Source organism: Podarcis vaucheri, assembly GCF_965113315.1.
Source record: "Podarcis vaucheri genome assembly, chromosome: 6".
In the NCBI taxonomy this organism is placed as follows: Eukaryota; Metazoa; Chordata; class Lepidosauria; order Squamata; family Lacertidae; genus Podarcis; species Podarcis vaucheri.
Window position 1 is genome coordinate 36,921,450 of NC_138764.1, and position 26,620 is coordinate 36,948,069.

General features: G+C 42.0%; 2 protein-coding genes across 13 annotated transcripts in view; both read right to left on the bottom strand.

Annotated features, from left to right (window-relative positions):
• SAMD13 (sterile alpha motif domain containing 13) overlaps nt 1–8,563 on the bottom strand; it is a 28,001-nt gene extending 19,438 nt beyond the window's left edge. Inside the window, exons 1-2 of one of the 10 annotated variants that reach the window (XM_082228097.1) lie at nt 8,412–8,563; nt 6,291–6,378 (exon numbers count right to left, since the gene is read on the bottom strand). In XM_082228097.1, the coding sequence (XP_082084223.1) occupies nt 6,291–6,309 (19 nt within the window). In that variant the 5' untranslated portion in view covers nt 6,310–6,378; nt 8,412–8,563. The other 9 variants (XM_082228098.1, XM_082228099.1, XM_082228100.1 and 6 more) reach the window with 9 other exon arrangements.
• A 9,372-nt stretch (nt 8,564–17,935) lies between these two features.
• The window catches only part of PRKACB (protein kinase cAMP-activated catalytic subunit beta), a 58,281-nt gene continuing 49,596 nt past the window's right edge, over nt 17,936–26,620 (bottom strand). For all 3 annotated transcript variants that reach the window (XM_082228090.1, XM_082228089.1, XM_082228091.1), the window contains exons 8-10: nt 25,608–25,730; nt 23,315–23,479; nt 17,936–20,855 (exon numbers count right to left, since the gene is read on the bottom strand). In XM_082228090.1, coding sequence (XP_082084216.1) covers nt 20,730–20,855; nt 23,315–23,479; nt 25,608–25,730 — 414 coding nt within the window. In that variant the 3' untranslated portion in view covers nt 17,936–20,729. The remainder of the gene's footprint in view (nt 20,856–23,314; nt 23,480–25,607; nt 25,731–26,620) is intronic.

A 26,620-nucleotide genomic window follows, 5' to 3' on the forward strand; every position in this document is an offset into this window, starting at 1 on the left:
TAAATTCTGGTTGGAGCTTCAACAAATGAGATAGCCATATTGTCAATCGGCATGAAGTGTGTTCCTCTGGCCGTGGACTGTGCACGAAGACTTTAGGTCCCCTTGCTCAGAAGGGCACTTGGCAGCCTTTGGGTAAGACGTCTCCCCTCAGACACAGTTCCCCATCTACAAAGACCCAGTACGGTCTAGTGGTCAGAGCCTCGGAATAGGACCTGGGAGACCAGAGTTCAAATTCCCCTTTGGCTCATTGGGTGATCTTGGGCCAGTTGATGCCGCTCAGCCTAATGTACCTCAGAGTTGTTGGGATTAAATGAGGGGAAGGATCACATACACCTTGAGCTCCTGGGCGTGGGGGGAAGGTGGGATATTATTGCAGTAATAAATAATGTGGAAATACAAACAATATCATTGTTGTGCAGAGAGGAATGAAATGTGCGATACAATCCACCAAATTGCTAGAGGAAAAATGATACTCAGCTACACTATTTCTTCTCCCCAACACCAGTCAAGCTACTTGCCACCCTCACATTTTTAAAAAAGTGTAACATCAATATCCTCTGTATTTTTTTCATTCTACAGGTGAAGCACAAATAACCCGACTCCCAAACATCATAGAGTTCTTTATGCAACAAGTGAAGCATCAATATAGTGTACTGAGTCCAATTTCAATTGCCTCAACCCAGCTGGGTAACTCTTGTGAGAAGAGTACCACATTTTGCCGTCTCTAAAACGCCCCCATGTATAAGACGCCCCCTATTTTGGGGGACTCAGATTTAAGAAAATGGGGGGAGATATATTTGTGTATAAGATGCCCCCCTAATTTTTGACATTATTTTTTAGTCTTATACACGGAAAAATACGGTAGGTTTCTCACAGCTGGCATCAGCAACACATATGACAATATACATCCCTATCAGTATGGCAATACTCATCCGGGCCCCACGAAATTGGCTGGGTTTGCAGGGGAATATTCATCTCACCTCCACACAGTGATGTTATTGCGTACAACTGAATCGGGACCAATACCTTTTCCATAAACACTCTTTGGGATCTCCCGGATTCTAGGGCAATTATTTTTTTTAATCAGCAATGAATAGAATATCAATTAAGTTATTTCTCTTGGGCTCCAGTTAGTGAGGTAATTTTAATTTATCCATGTGTATATTTCTATCCATGTCAACATTTGTGGAAAAGAAATACACACACAAGCTGCAGCAACTATCTTCAGGGCTATAGCTGCCCATGCCTGCCAAAATGATTTTGGTAGCAATGATTGCAAGCTAGAAGACCTTTCGTGCCATTGAACACCATCCTTGCTAAATTTTTAAAAAGCAGGGGGTGGACTTAAAAACTGACTTCTTTTATGGGCTCTGGTATAACTGCCTTTTACTTCTTTTTTTAAAAAATTGGTTTGAATTCGGTATGTTTACATTAACAATACTTAAGGTTAACCCACAGTTTCTTGGGTTCAGACAGAACAGTAAGCGGTGGTTAATGAAAAATATAAGCAATCACTTCCAGTTCCTCTTTGTGGCAATGCCAGAGGAGGAGACGGCTGGTAGGGAAGGACACTAAGTTGAAACAGACACAAAAATGGAGATTCACAGCTGACTTCTTCTTCGCCTCAAGGCAGCAGTAGTGAGGGGCTCATCTGAGGGGGAAGCTGGGGCAATTTCATCAGGGAATCAATTCCTTCAACACTGGCTGCCTTGCCAGAAATTGCTATCCTTTATTCACTCAAGGCTCCTTCAAATGTCTTTTTTCATTTAGCTTTCATGATGATTTGTCCTCATGATGGTATCGGTGCAATTAGTTCTAAGGTGAGGGAGTAGCGTGTACATGGACTGCTTCTTGGCAGCTCTAAAGAAACAAGACACTTTTCCCGCCATTTTAGCAAGCCTGGAGAAGTCAGGGTAAGGGGGACCTTCTAGCTTGCTCAGAGCTGTAGCAAAGCAAGGCTGATTTGCAAGTTTTGCAGCTGGGTTTTCTAGCCTTTCTAGGTGGAAGGTCAGCAAAAAGGCAAGAGAAGGCAGCTGAGGAAAGAAGAAATAGCTACTCCACTCCTGTGATGTAAAAAAACAAACAAACAGGCCAAAGGAAACTTTTTCCTGGCAAGTGGGGAGGTCAGGTAATGCTATCCATCAAGTAATGCTAACCTGACTGAAAAAGCAGAGAGAGAAATTCAAACCTGCGAGTTTGTTTTGAGTCGCTGATTTTATAGGTAAACAAAGGCAGAACGATTAGTTAGGGATATTGTTAACTTACTAATGTGAGTGTATTCAAAGTAGGCATGAAGCCCCAGGTATTTAAGATTTGCATATGTTTATGCAACTCAGGAGAGACGTCTAATCCCAAACCAGTTTATTTGGATAGATCTCTCATTTAAGGATATAACCAAACGTTTGCTGTTGTGGGCATGAAATAAAACCAAATGATTACTTTTCCCTCATGAAGGTTGTGCAGAATTCCATTAGTACTCCCATCCAGCCAGCCATGGCCAGATGCAAAATAATAAAAAAGGCAATTATGAATTGTTAGTTTATAAAGAGGTACGGGGTAATTGTCCCTCGGTACAGGTTTGCCTCCCTGCCACAAGATTTGAAATCCAGTCATGTCCAGGCATCCCTATGGGCCGTTAGCCATGACTGTATACACATTCCTCATATGGTTTAACACAGGGGTCTGCAACCCGCGGCTCCGGAGCCGCATGTGGCTCTTTTACACCTTTGCCGCGGTTCCGGGGCGGATACTAGCAAGGGGAGGAGGCACATTGTGCGCCTCGACACTCCCCACTGCGGCGGGCGCTGTACTGGCTGTGACGTCGCATGGGGGCGGTGCGTGCGTTAGTCACGCACCGTCCCGACATCACCTTCCCGGTTTTGTGGCTCCCAGTTTTTTTTCCTTCGGAAACGGGTCCAAGTGGCTCTTTTTGTCTTAAAGGTTGCAGACCCCTGGTTTAACATCAAATGTTTCTTTTCTCTTATTCATTTATTGCACCAAAATTACATGTTAAGAATGAGCCCTGAGCTAAGAAGTAGTGAGGTGTCCCGCCGGGGAAGCAGGTCACTACTGACTGACCAAGGTCACACTCTGTAACATAAGCATGCCTAAACAACCAGGTCAGACAGTGCTTTGGGTACTTACGAGATGTTATTTGCCACCCACCCAACTCACCACAGCTGGTCAGGATATGTTTGTATTTACAGGATGCATGAGACTCTAGATGAGGTTCTACCCAGCTCTCTGTACGCTCAAACACATTACTGGACATAGGGCCCCAAATTAGCAAGAATCCTGGCCAGCCCTTCTGTATAGTTTTGCAGATTTATGTAGCTGCAGCTTAGGGAAAGGTAACATTTTTAGCTTGTTCAAAACATGGCTTAACATGACCGACACCTGTTTAAATGCCACTTGCGACTTTATTGAAGCGCAGCCTGTTATGGCGGGTGTGTGAATTGGAAAGCAGAGGTTTCTTGGTGGCGATTCCAAAGCTTTGAAAGTGCTGTCTGCTCCTGCAGGGGACTGTCGGTTTGTTAGGATCATTCATCAGAGGTCCTTCTTACAGGTAATCTAGAGGTAACCAGATCTTTACCATGGTAACACCCAAACTCTGGAATGTTCTGCCCAGAGCTCCCTACTGGGCACCAAATTTAATACTGGTTTAAGGTGCAGGGTTCAAATTGTTTTTAATTTGCCCAAGCCTTTTTGCCTTAGTAAATTTGATGCTGCTTGGAGTTTTCAAAGGGTTTTTTTTTTCTTTTTTAAACTGCTTTCCTGCTGGTTATCAATGTGCAGTCATACCTCAGATTACACACGTGATCCGTGTGGGAGGCACGTTCGCAACCCGCAGCAATCGCAGCCTGAAGCACCGTGTCTGCGCACGTGCATGGTGTCATTTTGCACTTCTGCACATGTGCCGAAACCCGGAAGTAACCTGTTCTGGGACTTTCGGGATCAGCGTGGTCCACAGCCTGAAAATGCGCAACCCACAATATTCGTAAGTTGAGATATGACTGTCTTTTTTCAGTGTCTGCTTCTTGTTATTTGTTTTGATTAGCAGGAGCCACCCTAAGAAATCTCTCAACCAGCTTTATAAATAAGCAGGTAGGTAACTCTGCCTTTGCCCAAACTGCTCACCTCTTGACACACACACACAGGCACATATAAACACACACCACATTTCCCCTTGCTCCCGTGCACCAACAGTTGTGATTTGTTCTTGAGAGCAATCCCAGGGTCAATTCTGGCTGTACTATGTTAAATTTAGAGAAGTAAGCACTGGGTTTTTTGGGTTTCTTTTTAACAGAGTAATATGGAAAAGAGGGTTCAAAAGGCTGAGGAACGGAAAGGACTATGAATTTAGAAAATGGGGGACAAGGAACACAGAATTATATACTGATGAAATGGGAGAAGACCCCAAGTCTACTTCTGTCTGAGAAATTCATTTTGCCAGCATCTTGAAGCACAGATTTATTTTTATTTCATAAAATGTATACACCACTTGAATGAGGGGGAAAACAACCTTCAAGGCAGTTTACGAAATGATAAAACAAGAAAACCAAAATTACAACAGTATTTTAAAACATACAAAAGTGAAAATATTAAAAGAGATTAAAATTACCTCAGCTTTCTCAGCATCTGGGCAGGCTTGTCTAAACATTAGCGTTTAAGAAGGTGCCAAAAAGAGTACGGTGAACGCACCTGCTCGATCCCAATAGGAAGGGGGTTCCTAAGTGTAAGTGCTACCAAACTAAAATGATCAAGTTCTCACAAATGTGGAATGGGTATTATGCAGCACCTGTAAGCAGCGCCAATTCCGTCAATTGGCACAGTCAAGTGGACACATGTGGGGCAAGGTGGTTAGGCAAAAGATTCCTGCACTGTAGAGGGCTGGACTAGATGACTCCAATTCTGTGATTCTATGATCGCGTAGGTAAACTGGTCCTGACTTCTTAAGGGCTTTATATACTAATAGGTTTTATATCTTCAAGGGAACTGGCAAGATATCACAGCTTCCTCCGAGGAGTTCCAAGGTGGCACACATGGTTCTCCACACAAACACCTCCATCTCATCTTCACAACAACCCTGACTGTTGTGTTAGGATTGACAGATGGTGACATGCCTAAGGTCACCTAGAGTTTGTGACTGAGTAGGGATTTGAACCTGTCTTTTCCCAAGTCCTGGTCTGAGATTCTAACCACTACACCATTCTGGCTCTCCTCTTTGGGTGTGATCCCATGCATACACCTAAAAACCAGACAGTCCAGCAGCCTTAAGTCCCCTGGTCAATGGATGGGGCCAGTTTGCGCTTCCCTGCAGTCCAAAGTCTTGCTGGCTAGAGTGATGGGCAGAGGGGGAACTGTGATGCCCCAGAGAACAATCTGATTTAGCACACTTACGGTATCTTAAAAACCTCGGAACTGTCAAGTTTGCCCGATACTGTATTTGCAATTGGCACCCATTCATTCTTCCTAAACATTTTCCACACAAATAATAAATTAGCACTGGAAAACCTTTTGCCCTGAGTGGGGAGCAAGCTGTGTGCAGCTGCTCCTTCTCTAGCTGGTAGATGGGGATAGGATCAGTGCTCCCCCCCCCGGGGATATTCAAGGATACACAGTACCAACACCTCTTTTGTTGTTGTTAAAAGGTGTGGCACTTATAGTAACAAATTTATGGTGTATACCGGCACCTATTTTTCCTAGGAAAAAAGCACTGGATAGGATGGTTTCACCCTTGCCATGGCATTCTTCCTGAGAGGCATGAAGTGAAACCTTGGTGTCCTGGTCAAAGGCTTTCAGCTCTGGAGTCCCAGGGTTGGTTGGTTGGGGTGTGTGTGTGCGTGCCTGTGTGCATGTTATTACAATATGTTGTAAGCCACCTTGAGGTTCATTTAATCAAATAGTGGGCTATAACCCTTCTAAACACGTATCTAAAGAAACACATATCTACTTAAGAGCAACGGAAGATACCTACAGGAAGAGAATGGTCAGTGAACACAACCATTGGCTTCAAGCTCTTAACCTAACTACACTTTCCTGGAATTCACAGGGAACTTCCTAAAAAGTATTTTTAAAAAATAAACTTTTTTAGTATAGAAAGAACACTGAAATACCATGACCCGTGTTCCAAAGTGGTCATAACCTCAAGCAAGCTTAAGACAATCCTCATTCTTAACTGCCACAAAGAAGAGTTCAGAGTTTTAAAACAGGATCTCAGAAGTTTTCCATATTAGGTGCATCTAATGTGTTTGTTTTGGATATAAAGAGAACTCATCTTTTTTACTCACACCCCCTCATTCTTTCCATTCTGAAGCTGCTCAATTATCCTCCGTGAATTTCCTTCCAGTAAGTTCCCTGACTGCCTGGGTGTTCTACCTTTAAAGCAACAACAACAACAACTGCTTAAAAGCAGCAATATGAATGTACATAGTAGGCACAGGGAGAATTTAGTGTCAGTTTCCTTGTTTTATATTGTGCACCTGAACATAGGCTGTTTAATTTATACTTTTGAAAAACACAGCTGAGTGGGAAGGGAGTAAAGTTTGGGCATGATGCTTTTGTAGGTGTGTCATAACTTTTAGTGCCAAAAAAGCTTTCTGTCTCTAGTCTATCCTCAGAAATGTTGTGAGAATTGGAAGTGAAATCAAGCAAAACAATGTTTTTATTTTATTCTTTAAAAAAACAAACACCCCACACAGATAGAGAAGTAAGCCTGCTAAGAAGTCATTCATCTAATGTGTAGTCCTAAATCCCTAAACACCTTTTAACCAAGAAGCTACAAAGCTTTTAACATCCTTCAAAGTGCCAACACCATGTTATGATGAGAGGAAGAAAAGGAAGCTTCCCACACACCATGCAAAACAAACTTTAAAAATAATGCAGCAATGCAACTAGAATTCAAAAGGGATTTGGAATAAACCAAACGCCAACATTTCTTTCTTTCTCTCTGCAATGATTTTGGAGGGGATCCGTTGCCTGAAGGGAAACATCTAATGAAATATTGTAATTAAAATTATATATATATATATATATATATATATATCGCACATCAGGGCTCTTCCACTTTTCTGCTCGACTACATCAAAGCTTCTCAAGAAGGAACAGAAATAGCTGGTGTTTTCATAAAACGGGAGGAGGTGGAAATCACTACAGTACTTGTGTTTTCACAGCTCTCGAGTGTGTAGTAATCCTCCCTGAACATATTTTCTTTATCCCTTCGGGATCATGCTCAGTGCATCCCCAAGTCTTGCTTTTCCAGTTTTCGATTGGCTAAATCTTCCTAAACACACATTCCAATATCAAACATGCATTTTTGAAAAGCAGCTGCTTTTAGGGAAGCGCTCACCATTAACTGGGTCAGGAACAAAGAACTGGGGGTAGAGGGGGAGGCAATAATTAAAAGGAGTGGGCCAAACAACAACAAAGACACCCCATTGCAAACGGAGCACACAGCAGAGCTCACTTACCTTTTTTCATTTATACATGCATACATAGCCAGCAAAAGGCTGCCTTCCTCCCAGCACAGCGGCAGCCACATGCAGAGTTCCAACTAGAACACGGGACAGCCAATCAGAAAGAAGCTGTCATGGAGGGAGGCATGCTGGGAACCGTAGTTCAGAACTCCAGAAACCTGCCGCTTTGGGGGAATGAATCGTATTTATAGACCCGATGCGAAGGTTCTTGAGCTATATAAGGAGAGGGAGCCCTTGGAGCTGCTGAGCAAGCTTCCTCGGGAGCAAGCTCCACTGAAATCAGTGGAAGCGGCTTCCAAATAAAAGTGCTGAGATCGAGGATGTTAAAAAGAAAAGGAAAAAAGTCTGCAAACCCGTTGCTTGTGATCCAACATATACAAACCGCGCATTTATAAATGCGCTAAACGCTGGAATGAGGGCGGGTGGGTGGAAAAGGTGAAATGGGTGGGGTGGGGGCGCTGAATGAAAGCAAGTTTGGGCTTGAGCAAGGAACTTTAAAAGTATTTATCCTGAAACAACTTTCCCTACTCTTAACATTGCTGGCCTGCTTATCAGGACGTCTGAAAACATGATTTTAATGACCTACTTAATTGGAGGACAAAACATTGTAAATGTCTTAAAAAGAGGCTTTGCTTTTGCTGCAATGGGGGGGGGGGCGCGCTCAAAGCTCATTGAAGGAGGAGTGGGAAATAAAGTGGAGCTCTTATTAAACACTTGAAAGCAATGAAGTTAAGGAACCATTGCTTTTTTGGAAAGTGAAAGGAAGGAAGAAAAACGCTGAGGTTATGCATTACTCGCCCTTTACCCCTAAGGTCCCCATGGAAAGCAAATCCCAGGGAAACCCGGGAGAAGTCGTGAGAAACCAAACCCAAACTGGAGAAGTCGTTTTCTCCTCGTCCACCTGCCTCCTAAAGCCAGCACAAGCCTGCTCCTTACCTGGCTCCATGGATTACACGAAGCTTCACTTTAAAGCAGCTCAAGACATAAGGAATTTCGTCGCCCGGAATTACAATCAGCCACCTGCCTCTCTCAAACCAGGTAGGCCGCTGTCCTTCAGCCCCAAAATCAGAGCTGCTCTTCCTATAGTGGCCAAGAGGGGTCATAAGAATCGAAGGAGATGCCTGATGGTTGTGTCTCGCCTAGCATTGTGCCACAACAGTCGCCAGCCAATTAATTGCCTCCTGTCTGGGAGCCAAAAAGGAGAAATTACAGATCTTGCCCACTGGGTGCAGCCCCCACTACAATCTTTTATTAGGAGGCGTGCTGGGCTACCCTGACTTAAAAAAACCACTAACTTCACTACCTAATTTGGCCATTTTGAAAAGGTGTGTTAATAAAACCTGTATTTTATATACCTTGATTAAATTGATTTGCCTTGAGCCAATTGAATTAACTGGGTGAGCTGGGTTTCTCGTATTATCAGAGAAAGAAATACTCATTTTTCTCCACCGTTAATAATCTTACAAACCTTTATTATGCCCACCACCCATCAGAGAAGAGTCACATATTTCCTCTTAGTTTGAAATGATTTTTTGAGCCACAAGAACATCTTTTGTGGTTTTTTTAATCAGATGTAAATATCCAACTTTGTTACAACTCCAGGTTAACACATGACTTGAATGGTGGTATCAACCAATTCTAATAATTTATGGTAGGTTACTGAGCTGGCACAAGTCTGCATGAGTCTCGCCCCCCCCCTATGTATGCTACCATTATATATCAGTGTTTATTACTGTTTTATAGAATCAAAGAGGCCTAAAATGCTGAGCTAGTGCGTTGGGTCCATATGAATTTGTACTTGAATCCCACTGAAATCAGTTCAGAATGTTTGTAGTGATGAACTTTAGCCCTATTGACTTAAATAGGAACGAAGTGTAACTAACCCGGCTAACATCCAACTCGTTGATTCAAACAATATCGCTATCTTTACAATGGTGCCTTGGTTCTCAAATTTAATCCGTTCCAGAACTCCATTCCAAAACCAAGGTGTGCGTTTCCATAGGAAGTAATACAAAATAGAATAATAAACAAGCCCTAAAACAGCAATTTAACATGGATTTTACTATATAACGAGACTATTAATCCAGAAAATGAAAGCAATAATCAATGTACTGTACTATAAAATAAATAAAACAGTATTGTAGATGATAAAAATTAAAATTATTATTTTTTCTTAACCTGCACTGGTGATAGTCATTGTTTGGATGGGGGGGCATTTATCCATTTCCGCAGTCACTCACTCATTCACTCAATCGATCAATCAATCAATCAATCAATCAGTAGCTGAACTGGGTTCCACACAGTCACAAAAACAAATTAAGCAAAAAAGCCTCAAAAACAAAAAATACAAAATAAATAGCAAAAACAAAAGCACCAAATATAAGCTCCAAATATCATCTCAGAGCACTGCAATCAGAAATGGAAGGCTTGAATTACAATGTGGGAACACAGATTAGCAGCACAACACTAAAAAATGGAAGCTCAGGACTCAAAATGGAGCATGTTCTGCTTTTGAAGCAAAGTTTGCAAACCGGAACACTGACTTCCGGGTTTGCAGCGTTCAAGTTCCAAGCTGTTCGGGAACTAAACTGTTTGAAAACCGAGGTACCACTGTATTGCTAAATGGGGATTTCTCCAGGTATCTTTAGCTGAATCATAACCCTATTATCCAAAGGAGACTGCTCCATCAGGGCAAATGGGACACTGCCTCACCAGCCTTAACCTCCCCTGACCCAGTTGTCTTTTTATTTAGAACCATTCCCCGGGGCTGTCAGAGTTCTCCTCCTTAGGCAGTGTACACTTTTTTTTTTACTCTAGCTTCAGTGCGCTCCCACCACTGGCTTGCTACAATTCATCTGCATCCTGCAGCTTCTTGAAAAATACTGCTGTTTGGGGCGTTTTTTCCCAAACCAGTTTCTATCCCATTTGAAAATGTAAGCTGCTGCTAAGCTGAGGTGTGTACGTATGAGGCAGCCATTGCACATGTGCAGATGACAACCTCATTGGATCGTAGTTCAAGGGAGCAGCATAGGTGGGGGCAGAGAATCGGGTAATGTGCATTGAGTAAAGACATCCCCATTTCCTCTACTGTGTACACCGGAAACGTAAAAATGTGACTTGAAACACAGCAGGAGGAGCCTCATGTGTTAGTTAGGGTTGCTATATTTCAATTCTGCCTTTGAAATCCGAGTAATGGGATGTGGATGTATGGCAGCCCTATGCTGCTAACTGTTGTTGTTGTTGTTGCTGCTGCTGCTGCTATTTTACACTCTATACTGCCCTAGACCTGCAGGTCTCAGGGCAGTTCACAAGATAAAATCACAAGATACATAACAAAAATAAAAACAAGAACCACCCAGTAATCCCCCAACACATTTTAAAAGGGCATTAGCTGTCAATCAGCCAAAGGCATAGCTAAAGAAGAATGTTTTTGTCTGGTGCCTAAAGGTGCATAATGAAGGCACTAGCCCAGGCATGTACAAAGTCCGTTTTGGGGGCATAATTTTGCCTGCTGATCGATTTAATTCAGCCCCCGCGGCAGTACAGAAGTACCGCTGGATGCGAACGGGATCTGTTCCGGAGCCCCGTTCACATCCTGAAGTGAACGCAACCCGCGTCTGCGCGTGCACGGGTCGTGATTTGCTGTTTCCGCGCATGCGTGTGATGTCATTTTGAGCATCTGTGCATGCGTGAGCGGCGAAACCTGGAAGTAACGCATTCCGTTACTTCTGGATCGCCGTGGAGTGCAACTCGAAAACGCTCAACCCGAAGCTACTTCAACCCGAGGTATGACTATATATGTCTTTGGGTAAAATCCTAAAAATGCTTTGCAACTCAGCAACTCCAAACCTGGAAAAAGCTCAACCACTTCGGTTGGCCCTCATGCATGTTCACGTCATCAAATCTGGCCCTCTTTGAAAAAAGTTTTGGCACCCCTGCACTAGCCGAACCTCCCTGGGGAGAGCTTTCCACAAAACTGTACATAGCTGAAGTCTCAGCGTTGCCTTTGTAGAACTCATCAAGGAAGGGCCCTAGGGTAGGGCTGCCATACATCCAGATTTTTCTTTGGGATTTCAAAGGCAGAATGGAGGGAATTTCGAAAGGCGGTGCTTTCTTCTGGACCTTAGGCAAGTCAATAAAAAAATTGTGGGTTTTTTTTAAAAAAAAGCAAAAACAAAAAATTCAACAACAATTTTGGGGTGTCCTGGTTTTTACTTTTTGAAATATGGTAACCCTAGCCTAGGGTGCCCAGGTAAGCCCTGCCCTGTGTAATCAATTACATGATGCGGTGCACACACCCCATTTGAATGGCAATGCCCATCAACTTTGCCCCCCCTCAAATATTTTAGTGGGGGGGGGGAGAAGACCCCTTGGCCCCTAGGAGTTGGCTCCTATGGCAGTGGCAAAACTAGAATTAGACCGTCATTGCTTGTGGCACCACTTACTGTTGGCCTCCCCGCTTTCTGCCCTACCAGTCCCAATGAGCACTAGACACCCTGCTATCAACTGTATCACAGAGGTTTTCTTTGCCCAAAGGAAGGACTGCAATGCCCACAGATATCTCTCTCCCCAGCTCCCTTCTCCCCCAACCTTATACTGTCTGTCTACAGCATTAATGTCTCATGTTGAATGTAACTGACCTGTTGAAATAACTTTATTATCTGAAAACAAAGTGTACTGTATGTATGTTTGTAACCCAAGAAAATCTTTAATTAAAACAGTTTTTAAAAAAGATACACTTATGCACCTATGCATACACCTATGCAGTCTAGATCAGAATGAGTGTCATAATTGGAAAGCTGTTTGTATTTCAAAGAGTGAGTACAGGCAAGAAATCTTGCCCCACGTCAAGGTTTTCTATCCTGTGGTTCCTTGGTGGTCTTCATTATTGCAGTCATGGCATTATTTCCTTCTCCCTGCCACAGATTCTAATGTGTCGTGGCAAAAACAGGAGTCTTATCAAATAGTAATGCTTCCTAACACTTCCCCAGTGATAAAATTGCTCATTGGTATTCAGCCAGAGTCTCTGCAGATTAGTTCCAAATGTCTCACGGAAGTGAGAAAAGGCTGCTATGGAACCCCAGGAGCTACTGACTTCAGTAAGGATTCGTTCCAAAACCCAAATAGATAGCCAATCAGATTCAGACCCAGGGCCCACTACTAATAGCATCGTGTTTATGTAATAAATGAGAAACCTCCAGTTGTTCTTTCTGTGTTGTCCAAGGGGGTTCAGTTTGGCTTATGAGACCATTTCCCCCAAAACCACAACTACCTGTCAATCAGCTGGTGTCGCTCTGTTGTTTTTCATCAGCTGATGGGCATGGGGTTCGATTCTGCAGGGAACTGGTGCATGCTGCCAAAGCGAAGCGGTTTAACTCCCACTTTTCAGCTGATGCGCATGGGGTTTAAATCCTGCTCAGGCCTCTCCAGAGAGCAGGATTGAATTCTCTGCTCATCAGCTGATGGTTGGAGAGTTCAATCCCCACTTGCTGTACCCCCACAGGTCAACTTTGACAGGGGAGTGGGACACAACACCATTTCAATGTTAGATCTGGACTGCCATGCCAGAAAAGGCCCCCCAGCCCTGTTGCCGTCCATGGTTAGAAAGTGCTAATAGCATACAGTGGTACCTCAAGTTAGATATGCTTCAGGTTACATACGCTTCAGGTTACAGACTCCACTAACCCAGAAATAGTGCTTCAGGTTAAGAACTTTGCTGCAGGATGAGAATAGAAATCATGCTCCAGCAGCGCAGCGGCAGCAGGAGGCCCCATTAGTGAAAGTGGTGCTTCAGGTTAAGAACAGTTTCAGATTAAGAACGGACCTCCGGAACGAATTAAGTACTTAACCGGAGGTACCACTGTACTGTTCATAGGTTGGGAGAAGCAACCAGTGGTTTTCTATGCAAGCTCCTTACCCTTTGAAAATTCCACCCTAAGCAAAAGTATTGGTGACAATCCTACGTCTTTCATATTCCTAATGATAGTAGGTAATTGTTATCCACTGCAATGCCTTAACCCTAGGCAGAATATAAAGAAATGGGAAATCACAGCCAACAGGAAATGGAACCGGAAGATACAGAACTGGATTGTGAATGAAGGATTACATAATAAGCAAATAACTACAGAATATTGTTTTATAATATATGACTGCAGTAGAGAGACTCTTGTCTGAACAAAGATTAAAGGATTTAATATTCTTCAACATGGAGGAATGGTTGTTGAAGTTATTGGAGGTAAAGTTGTTATGTTGGACTGGAGGAAGATTATTGCAGACATTTATTGATAATGATAATTGGAGAACTCCTTTTGGACTTTGTGTGTGGAAGAGAAAATGAATGAATTTGGAGACGTTTGGGTCTGAAGTTTGGGGAAAATATTGCTTAGCAGGAGGAGGAAAAGTTGGAGGGAATACTTGGAACAATCTTTTTTTAAGTGTAACTGATAGATGGAGAATCAGAAGTCCCTTTTATTTCTCTTGATCTTTTTTTTCACCTTTTTAATTCTCTTATTATTTTTATCTTCTTTCTTTGCTTATGTGTGTCTCCTTTACTCTGGGTCACTGTTGGGATTATACAGACATGAAGGTGATGATGGCTCCATCCCTTTCTGTGCGAGATGAAGGGTTTAAGATCTACCTTTGAGAGAGGACTTTGCATTTTCTTTTTTCCTTTCCTTTGTTATTGTTTTCCTTTGGATTAGTTTTTTTATTGTATTGTTTTATGGAAAAGCTTCAGGAGAATCTTCTTATGACAAAGAGATGCGCTATGCACAGAAGTTCTGTGTGCCTAGCCGAAGCATGAGCTTCTCCCATCAACTTCCAGGCTATTGTACCTGACAAACTGACCTGGAAGTCAGGGAACGTGCTGGAGTAACCTCTCATATAATTGCGGGAAAACCTCCCCTACCTCCTCAATCAGCACATTAGAAGGACTTTCATTGTAGTGTGTAGTTTTAATATAACAATCAGCGTCAAAAGTGCTTCTGAAAAACAGCTTCAGATCAGAGCGCCAGAGGAAGACAGAAGCCTCCTTGGTGTTTTTGCTCAATGCTGTACAACAGCCACAAGGTGGAACTACAAGCCTGGGTTCCTTCCATGCATCAGATGTTCAGACCATAATTACAAGTAATGTTGAACAACAGCATGGCAGACAAAGGTAAGAGTTAAAAGGCAGAGAAGCTTAAGGGCAAGGTTCAAGCATAAAGCAAAAGCCAAACAGAATTCCATTCTAAATGTGTGTGGGGGGGGGAGTTAGTGGAGCAATATTTTGGCTTGGATTCATGGGTTACAGCTGCAGTTCTACTCAGTTTTACTAGGGAGTAAGCCCTAGTAAAACTCAGATATGCAGATGACATGACCTTGATGGCAGAAAGTGAGGAGGAATTAAAGAACCTTTTAATGAGGGTGAAAGAGGAGAGCGCAAAATATGGTCTGAAGCCACTGGGCCCATCACCTCCTGGGAAAAAGAAGGGGAAGAAATGGAGGCAGTGAGAGATTTTACTTTCTTGGGCTCCATGATCACTGCAGATGGTGACAGCAATCACGAAATCAAAAGACACCTGCTTCTTGGGAGAAAAGCGATGATAACCCTAGACAGCATCTTAAAAAGCAGAGACATCACCTTGCCAACAAAGGCCCGTATAGTTAAAGCTATGGTTTTCCCAGTAGTGATGTATGGAAGTGAGAGCTGGACCATAAAGAAGGCTGATCGCCAAAGAATTGATGCTTTTGAATTATGGTGCTGGAGGAGACTCTTGAGAGTCCCATGGACTGCAAGAAGATCAAACCTCTCCATTCTTAAGGAAATCAGCCCTGAGTGCTCACTGGAAGGACAGATCCTGAAGCTGAGGCTCCACATTATGAGAAGACTCGACTCCCTGGAAAAGACCCTGATGTTGGGAAAGATGGAGGGCACAAGGAGGAGACAACAGAGGACAAGATGGTTGGATAGTGTTCTCGAAGCTACAAACATGAGTTTGACCAAACTGGGGGAGGCAGTGGAAGACAGGAGTGCCTGGTGTGCTCTGGTCCATGAGGTCACGAAGAGTCGGACATGACTAAACGACTAAACAACAACAACAAGAAGCCCTAGTGATGTCAGTGTAAGCTCCTTGCAAGCAAGTTTGCATAGGATTGAGGGACAAGGCCAGGATCGTGAACCCACTGATACTTCTAAGTAGATGCACTTAAAATTGAAGCAGTCACACTCCAGTCTTGTGCATACTTACTTAGATGTAAATACCTGTGTTCAATAGGACCTATTAAGTGGCTATAACCCTCCAAGTTCAAACCTTCCAAGTGTCCCTATTTTCTAGGGAGAGTCCCAGATTTACAGAAGCCATCCCAGTTTCCGATTTGATCCTGGAATGTCCCACTTTTGCTTAAAAAGGTAAAGGGACCTCTGACCATTAGGTCTAGTCGTGGTCGACTCTGGGGTCGCAGCGCTCATCTCGTTTTACTGGCTGAGGGAGCCGGCATACAGCTTTCGGGTCATGTGGCCAGCATGACTAAGCCACTTCTGGTGAACCAGAGTAGCGTACAGAAACGCTGTTTACCTTTCCGCCGGAGCGGTACCTATTTATCTACTTGCACTTTTACGTGCTTTCGAACTGCTAGGTTGGCAGGAGCAGGGACTGAGCAACAGGAGCTCATCCCGTTGCAGGGATTTGAACCACTGACCTTCTGATTGGCAAGTCCTAGGCTCTGTGGTTTAGACCACAGCGCCACCCTTTTCCTTAGGACGTCCCTATTTTCATTGGAGAAATGTTGAAATGATGTGTACCTAGGAGCTTGCAAGCTACAATGGCCTGAGGGGCAATATTGTCTGACTTTCTATGGCCACAGTGGAGCAGGAGATGGAAGGTAGCTCAACAGCTCTCTCCTAGAGCTATGCTGATTCATAGGAATAGCTACAGGAGGAAAACCTGCTTCTGTCCTGTGGCAGGAAATCTCCTTAGGAATCCTACTTTCTTCGTGGCAAAAACATGTGGTGACAGTGATTCAGCTTGTGATCAAAGGTAGTTTAACCCACCTGGCAAAATCCAAGCTGAAGACTGTCCCCCTTTGTAGTATCTGGTGCACCTGCTTCTATTCCCTTTCTAAAGGAAGAATGCTTACTGCACCCTTTGTAGCAACACATTTCTGGAATGGCTGGGTGGCCACATGCTCTGTGATATGGTGATGTGAGCTTCGCTGTCCCCTAGTGCCAGGGAGAAGCGACTGAGAGGATGAGGGAGAAATACCTCTTCTCTACTCTCCGTCTTGAGAAAGGTCTTTGCTTGCTCTCTCTCTCTCTCTCTCTCTTGCCTACAAGAGCTCTGCTGGTGTCCACCTGTCCGCAATAAAGACAAGATGTCATCTGGGGCTGACAAGAAAGGGCCCTTCGCCATCTGCAAAAAGTATCAGCAAACTGCTTTTCCAGCTTCAGAGGAGGGGCCCACCCCCCATGCTAGCTGTATCTTCCACTTAGGGAGAAACTAAAAATGCAGTCCTGAACATGTCTACTTAAATAAATAAATAAAAATCTGTTGAATTCAATGGGGCTTAATCCCACAGTGGCTAGGATTGTAGCCTCAAGTGACCAACTTTATATATATCAAGGCTAATCTTTTGGAAGGTGCCAGTTTCTTTTACATAACTACACACCCACCCACTCTGTGTCTACATAGACCCAATTCTCACAAATATCAGAAGTGGTAAACCTCAGTCTGTACTATTATCACCTGAGGCTGCATGCTACTCCATGCAAGTAAACAACACGAAATCATTTTTAAAGGAAGATGCAAATAGAAACTTTATGGTCAGGAAGATGGGCACAATCTAGCCTAATTTACAGCCTGAAATGGCCCACTGCACAAATTTACTTTGCTATATAGTCTCTGGGACCACAGTTGTTGCCTATTAGTGGTCTCTCTCCATGACAAATGCCCTCCCTTCCAAAAATGCACATGGCATTCCAAGCTTTAAGTGTGATGCAAATTTTGTTGTGTTTTGTTAGTGTAGAGGTTCTGTAACAAAACAGAATTGTGACTCTGGAGAATTTCAGAGTTCACAATTTGGGATGCATTTTTTTCATTCCAGTACAACTTTTTTTTTTTAGAGTGGTGATTGCACTGACTGAACTAAATTGGGAAGTTACTTAGACACCAAACACACCATACCACTGGATTTTCAAGCAGTTTACCATCACCAGTGATATAATGAAGAATCAGGCTTAAACCAGCCTATTATATAGCGCTTGTGCGGGTTGCTCTTCAAAACCTTCCTTCTACATAGAGCATGTATCTGGGTCCTGTGGCAAAGCAGAATTGCATGGGAACCTCCTGGGTCAGAAAAAAGCAGCACAGTCTTTATGCAGTGTTGTACATAATTTAATTTGCAGTTTTGTATATAAACTTTTACTGTATTGCACACTATTGTAGCAAACTATTTGCAAAGAAATCAATAAAATACTTACAGGATTTAAAAATAAGGGTTTTAATGCAGCTGACAAGAAAATAAAAGAAGCAATTTACTTAATGAGATACAATCCTTTATGTTGAAAATGAGAGTTACATACAACTAGAGTACAGTTAAAAGATACCATACAGTCCAACACTTAAATTCCTCAAATTGTGTAAAATTAACAAATCTCTACTGTCAAATATACAGCATTTGAGTGATGGAAAGGATTTTTGAAATTAAATACAGGCATCATGATCTTGTGGCTCTCATTTTGTGTTTTTTAAAATGACAGGGCCATGTAACATATTGCCAAGTTTGTACTCTTTGTAAAGGACCTCCTCCTTATCTTTTGTCCTAACCCCTTTTATTTCCAGTCTATTATTCTGCTTTAGGATTTATTTTTACTGTTTGTTTCTGACACATGTTAAATAGTTAAATAAGCTTAAATCAAAGAAATTAAGAGGGTACTTCAAAAATATGTCCACCTAGAGTTGATTTTTTGGACATGCTGGAATCGGTCCCTTGCATTCCTTAAGAGACAGCCAGAGTGAAGTCTCGCTACCTATGTTAGAGAAGACACGTGTCTCGTGTGTTATCCGATTATACTACTGGCTAAAATTCACAACAGAATTGAAAAGGTGATCTCCAGCATTTATTAAAATTTTCAAAGTCCATAAACAACAAAGTCACTGTAGAATTTATCGCATACAGCTAGCATACAACAGCATGTCCTCAGCCTAGATGAAATACAAAAGATTGTTTTTTTCATACAAATAATTTCTTTTAATTTATTAATGTGACAATATAGTTATTACATAAAATTTGCTACTGCAAAGTATCGTATCCTTGTCTTGCACATACATAGACGGGGGGTGGGGTGGGGTGGACAAAGATGGCAAACAGACTCCTAACGATGAATATGTGCAAAACTGCTTGACAACTGAAAGAGACATACATAACGTTGCATGGTACATTTTATTTCGCAAAAATGTCTACGGAGACTTTTATTTTCTTAAAGGAGTGTCATAAAGATTAAAAGGAAGCAATGCCAATGGTCTCATCTGCCCTGGCATTCTACAGAACACCGTGACTACGCAAGCGATCTAGATCAGTTTAATAAAAACACTTCATCCTCGTATGCATGTAAATTGATCATAAAACACGAGCCCAAGTTTATTTTAAACATAACTGATGTGCCATCATCATCTTCGGACAGGCCACCGAGACATTGAGCGCCTGACTTAAAAAGTTGTATACGGACAAATTTAAAAGCACAAAGAAGGTTGTGCTGAGCCACTGATTGTTAACAAACACTGAAACAAGTGCGTGTAAAAGTGCTGGGAGCTAGCACATGGCGGCGATACCCTTTTTTAAGTCAGTTGGTGAGATTATAAAAACTTAACGCAACTCAAACAATTCTCCGTGTGACCGTACATTCCATTTCACTGAAAGAAAAAAAGGATGTTAGAAATGAAGACACCACATCACAGATGGTGGCACTTTGAAAACTTTTTTGCCTCTTTTCCATGCGAATGAAGAGCCGCTGGTAGGAACCATGATTGGAGCAGCACTCCACCCGTGATTTACTAATATAGTATACCAGAATAAAAACTTGGCATTTACTTCTTTTATTCTTCACAGCTAACAGAAATACCAGGTTTATCTAGCAACGCATCAATATTGTAACACTAATTTTTCAATTTGCTAAACCATTCATTCTCATAACCTAAAGGTTTTTTTTTTTTTCTTTTAAAAAAAAGATGTTTTCCCCCCTTTGATAAAAAAGGGTTGAAATGTGAAATACTTCAGGAGCCCCAACCTTGACATTACTTTTAAAAAAAAATCAGTCTTAAGTCTCTGACAATACTGACCAAATCTTTTAAATGTTGTGGGTTTTAAGGTGTTAAAACAAAACCCCATTTAAATAGCTACTTAAGCATGGTTAAATATGGTCCAAAGCCCAGGCTGGATGGAATTGTTCCTGCTTATTGAGACTGTGCTTCTCATGGCACAGGATGCTTATGGCATATTTACCTACTGCCTAGGAAAGGGGGGGGGGGAATGAGGCAGGGAGAAGGACTGCCAGCATGTAGAAAACCAAGGCACGGGGTCTAGCTACTGAACCCTACACAAACTGTCCAATTTTGATACTAAATTTGGTCAGTCTCCAGGAAGATGTGTTTTAAGTCAATTAGCATACACTCGTATGGCGATAAATACTATCTTCAAAAATGCTAGTGGTATTGGCTAGATTTAGTCTGAGCTACTTGGGAGGGGGGAATACAAACCTATGAACTGTAGCCTCAGACACAAAGACAGATACGGAAGGATTGGCTGGCACAGACTAGAAGCAACACTTATCTTTCACTTCGGTCTAAGTCACACTAGCCAGAAACACCTTCAGTTTCATTCGCACAAATGCATTATTCAAAATAAAACGGAGCGTTGTTGGGTAAAAGGCTACTTCATTTTAAAAGGGGAGGGGAAGAGGGAGAAAGAGAAAGAGGAAGGGGAAATGAACAATACACAGAAACCAAAGGAAAATGACAGAAACCAAAAAGGTAATTAGGAAAAAGTGGTCTATATTCTGTGTTACAGCACAAACAGTGCTTTGCTTAATTGTGCCTAGTTATATGGGTTGGTGCAAACTGCACACATGGAAGATGGCAATAAAGACCTCAGTCAACTTTGTGGAATGAAGTAACTAGGTAATTGTTTTGACATATGATGGTCTCCGCTCCACCCTCATGAGTTAACAGAGTGCAAAGATCCCAATGTAAGCCCTGATGTCCTCTGATTATCCAGCAAGTACTAAAAATCAGCAAATTCCTTTGCACATTTCTCTGTTAGAGACACACGGATATCTTCTTCTTCATAGTCATCAAAGTTGCTGGTATCTCCAGGGCCTCTACATTTTGGTATGAATGGAGCTTCTACCTGCGTGGGGAAATAAAAACACAGATTATTGCATTTGCCAGTCTGAAAGAATTAACTAGTAAAAATAAGACAACAAAATACAGAAAATAACAATGCTGATATTAATAACTACAACAATCATAATTCACTGATATATTTCAAGCATGAATGTAAAAAAGGTTAAATATTCTCCATTATGGAATGGATGCATTCAGGAGAGATATGATATTGTTATTTTTCGGTGAAGTATCCCTTCAAGTTAGCTATAACAAATACAACCTCACCTGTGAGCACTGCATCAACACAAGAAGACTTATAGTGCCACTTTAAAGGCAAACTCAGATCTACATAAAATGCAATTCCTGAGAAGGAGATTTTACAAAACAAACAAGCTCTAAGCACAAGAGACTGACCACATAAGTGTTGCTGCACATAGACCCTGTTCACATGTAACGCTAATGATGGTCTAGGGCAAGCGTCAGTGAGCCTTTGGCTCATGTGTGCCTCCCCTCATGTATACCGACACAAGGAGTTCAGAAGCTTTTTCTTCCCTTTTAGATTAATTCCAGCTTGTCATGACAGCCAAACCTGCACAAGCTGAAGTTAATCTTAACTATGGTTTGTTTAAACCATGGTTTAGGCTTTCAACCTATCTCCTCTGGAAGAGGAATGGAGAAAGGGCAACCTCATAATGCTAATTTGTGCTTTAGTATTAAGTCTGAACGCAGCCACACTGTGGTTCAAACGCTTCGCTTCCTGTATCCTAAAAATCAGAAAGGTGGGAAAACCCAGTAGACTCTGCTTTGTGGGCTGCTGTAAAAAGGGCTTGGTGGGCCCTATCAGTTCTCCCCAAATACTGTACCAACATACATAAAATCCAACTGATATTGAAGAAAATAAGCTATTATTCATTATCATCACTCCAAGAAATTTTAAATAAGAGCCTAGAGCAGAATAGTGAAGAATTAGAACACCTCCAATAAAAACTGAAATATTTATTTAGAAGTGAAGAATTACAAAAAGGCAGAAAATCTCACTTCACACAAACTGCATGCTAAATGGTATATTTTAGAGTGCAGATGAGAAGATTACCATTCTGCGGCGAACATTTGCTGAAGAGGTCTTGCTTCAAAATAAAAGACTATGCTGAGGTGTTAATCACGTCCTGTCTTGTGATAATTAATACTTTACTGATTATTAACTACTACTGTACTGTCACATCGTGTAGCTAAACAGCTAGTTTCTTTTTATAAACTATTGCTGGGTTTCAGATCTGGCTTTTTAAAATGTTTTTGTATGGGAATATGCCTCCGTTACTCCAAAACAGACTTTTTTAAATAAAGAGAACACATCATAGTACCACAAAGGACTGACAGTCCCAAGCAGAAACGTATTAAAATATAAATGTTAAAATTACACTTAAGTGTCATGGTAAAAGTTGAAAAAGTTAGGGATCATAATTTTTAGGCATCATTAATCACAGAAAATACAAATGTGTCTCTCACAAGGGCTTCAGTGGGAGTTAGCAACAGTTTAGGAACATGTCTATACACATTTTTTGCTTGGTTGCTCTTCTTTGTGCACGGAAAATTACACCGTGGTCACTTACTTGGAACTGTATCTCAGCAATGGTGATGATAATAATTATAATAGTTAAAGGTAAGGTAAAGGACCCCTGGATTGTTAAGTCCAGTCAAATTGGACTGGCCACATTGTTCAGATGTCTGATTATCGGTTTCCAAAGCAGATACTCTATTCTCAACTTAAGAATGGAAAGCGCAATACTGGTGGACAACAAAAGAGGTTAAAAGATGCTCCCAAAGCAAATCTAAAAACAAATGTATTATAAGCACCGACAATTGGGAAACCCTGGCTTGTGAGTGCTCTAATTGGAGAATAGCCTCTGGCATCATGGATTTTGAAGAAGTGCCAATTCATGACAAAAGGGAGAAATGAGTAAAGAGGAAGGCATGTCTGGCAAATCCTCATTGTGATCAACTCCTGCTTAGAAATCTATGTACCCACTGTGGAAGGATGTGCGGATCCAGAATTGGCCTGCACAGTCATTTATGGACACGCCACTAAGACATGGAGAACAATCTTACTCGGCCGCGAGTGATCACCGAGAGAGAGAGAGAATAGTTAAATACATCTGTGCTGAAAATCAAGTTTGTCTACCAACAATAGGCAGCTAGAGAGTTCAAATGTTTAGACAGGAAAGGAAAGAAAAGGAAAGAAAAGGCAAAGGAAGACAAAAAAGGGGAACAATTCAGAAACGAGCACACAGGACATTAAGGTTTCAAGAAAACGTATTTCTTTGAGGAATACTTCCCATTACCCCAAGACTGTACATCCAAAAGTCTTTCATTTAAAACATATAAAGCCACCCCATGTGCTAGCCTCAAACAATGGGAAAAGATCAGGAACTTTTTGTGTGTGTGCACTAATACATAACTTATCCTAAGAGAAAGAATGATTACCTTTCTTTGATAAATGGCAATCCAATCTGTAGTGGCAAACCATTTGTGGTTTTTAATATCATTCACCCCATTCTTAAGATTTCCGTATCGTTTGGTCAAATCTACCTGGAGTAAATTTCTTAGTAGATCCTTAAGGTCTGAACTGAAGTGTGATGGGAATCGTACCTACAAAACACACCAGATATATATTTAATATTGCTATATAGACACCTCTTTTCCCTTCTTCTTCTAGAAAGAAAATGAGAAACAAGATTATGAATTATGTTTTGGTATTATAAAGAAGACCAAACCTAAATACAAAATTGCATTGGAGCTATACATTAATATATATGCCAGGCTGTTGCTTGAAGTACCAGATCATGCCTCATTCTCATCTCTTCTGCAGCAGCAACTAGCATACAGAACAACTGGTGTAATGTTAATTGTAGGCATGAAAAACTTGCAAAACGAGTGGCAGCCAATGAGCAGAAGGGGGGTGGGCTGGGAAAAGTTTAAACATGATCCCATCATATGATTTATAGGATGAGAGAGATGTGGGATTGCTGTCTTCAACAGCAGTCAGCCATGTGCTGCAACAGCCAGCTTCTGCATCATGTATAAGCCACCATTAATATTCTTCTTATTATGGTTTTTTTAAAAAAATATAAAGCATTAGAAAATAATTGAACACCACAAATCCTCTGTTTTTACTCAAAATAAAGAATCATGAGAAACCACAGACAATACTTGTTGCCACTCCTCTTCCCCTTCTATGGCTGTGAAAAGTTACAAGAACTGGATGCAGTGGTGGACTTGGGTGCCATGGTGCCCTGTGCAAGGCCAATGCCGCCCTGGCCTCACACTGCCGTCCCAAAGGCAGGTAAGGGGGCACTCACCTTTGGGAAGAAGGCGCGAGGGCTCTGGCAGGGTCCTAGAGCTGCCCTACCTCCTTCCCAAAGCTGGAAGCGCACTACGTAGGCTTTGGAAAGGAGGTGGGAAGGCTCTGGGACCTTGTCAGTGCCCTTAATGCCTCCTTCCCAAAGCCCAGAGCCTTGCTTACTGTGTTCTGAGATGGTGCCTCCTTCACTCAGCGCCCAGTGCATGCACACCGCTTGCACAACAACAAATCCACTCCTGCTGGCTGCTCTCTCTCTCACTCCTGCTTTAACTTTAGCTAAAACTCATTCCCTTCTCTCATTCCCTTGTTTCTGAAGCTCATTCTGCTATTTTGCCTTATGTTGACTAGTCAGGGGGGCTTGGCAGGGAGCACCTGAAAGTGTCTAAGACAACATTTCTGTTTTGACTTCATTTTTGGTGGATTCACAAGGAATCTAGACACCAGTGGTTGTGGAGAGGGGAGTTCAATTGTGGGGTTGAATAATGGGGCATCACAGCTGTAGATTACAAATCAGTAGTGCTGTTAACTAACCACAAATGCACCTGGTGCAAACCATATATAAACGATCTAACTTTTCATTCTCCAAAACTCTGTTTCTTCAAATTAAAAGAACAAAATATTCCAACCACTAAATAATAATAATAATAATAATAATAATAATAATAATACTGAATTCGATCCAAGGCACATCAGTGCACAGCAGTACATATTTGGAGTGTGTGACTCCATCCTGAAAATGTGAAGTAATAATTTCTGCTCATGTGCAGAGTACATCACACCAGAGCGACTATGATCAGCCTCTTATGTCTGAGATTAGGGATGAGATCTTCCAGGTTTAGGGAAGAATGGGGAGTCATATCCAGCTAGGCAAAGAGCCCAAACTTTTCATTTTAGAAATTCACTCACATACAAAAAAAGCAAGACTGCAATAAGAGCAAAAAACATTTTCTTCTTTTCTGCATTCAAAGTATTCTGAACTTAGAACTTTGGTGGATCCAGACATTTTTTCTGGAAATATTCTGGAATTGCCTGTGGCTTAGACCAACATGCCCTGCTCCACCCAGTAGCTGCTGCAGATTTTAATAAGTGAGCGCAGTTAATAGTTTGTTGCAAGCCATCCACCACTTTGCTTCCCAATTCAATTCACATGCACACAAAAATGTAAAATGCTTAAGGAAAAAAATAAAGATAGGTTATTCACACAGTGTCCAGTGTTTCTTCATTGACTGCTCTCCTCTCCTCCCTATCTCTTTGTTACAAAACAAATATTGAAGTAATCAAAACAAAGCAAAACGCCTTGTAAACAGAAACATGAGCAAGCCTGTTCATGAAAATTAAAATAAGAACACACAAGTAACAGAAAAGTTAATGGACATAACATGGATCATTTGCAGGATCCCAGCAGCCCTCGCATACCTTTCCAGAAACAATTTTTTCATAAATCTGGATTGGTTGATCTGCAAAGAACGGAGGATATCCAGCTGCCATTTCATAAATTAAAACTCCTAAGGCCCACCAATCCACTGCTTTGTTGTAGCCCTGGCAAAACAAAAATATAGTAGTTAGTGATATCCAACCAAATAGAATATACTAATATAAACGCACTTAAGTTTTAGGTGGTATTCTAAAACATTTACCAGCTTCAGCTCATCCAACAGCTGCAGTGATTCCTGGACCAGGACAGCTTGATCACAGTAATACAGGCACTAATATCTTCAGGGTTGGATTACTGCAATGTATGATGTGGGGCTTTTAGGGACGCGGGTGGCGCTGTGGGTTAAACCACAGAGCCTAGGGCTTGCCGATCAGAAGGTCGGCGGTTCGAATCCCCGTGACGGGGTGAGCTCCCATTGCTCGGTCCCTGGTCCTGCCAACCTAGCAGTTCGAAAGCACGTCAAAGTGCAAGTAGATAAATAGGTACCACTCTGGCGGGAAGGTAAACGGCGTTTCCGTGTGCTGCTCTGGTTCGCAAGAAGCGGCTTAGTCATGCTGGCCACATGACCCGGAAGCTGTACGCCGGCTCCCTCAGCCAATAAAGCGAGATGAGCGCCGCAACCCCAGAGTCGGCCACGACTGGACCTAATGGTCAGGGGTCCCTTTACCTTTATGATGTGGGGCTTACCTTGCTTTTGGGTCTAAAAACTAGTTTGTGCAGAATGCTGCAGCACAATTGCTCACAGAGATAAGGCCCTGCCAATATATTAAACCTGTGCAGAGAGACCTGCACAGGCTGCCAATTTGTTAATATGGTCAAATTCAATGTGTTAATCTTAGTAAATAATAGCCTTTAACAGCCTACTCAACTTACTAAGACAGATTCCACAAGAATCACTATCTCTGACTTGGAAGTTAAGCTCCATTCAAATTCAGTTAAAACTTCTTCCAAATGTGCCTGTTTAAGACTGCCGTCTTCCTCTTTTAACTAGTTA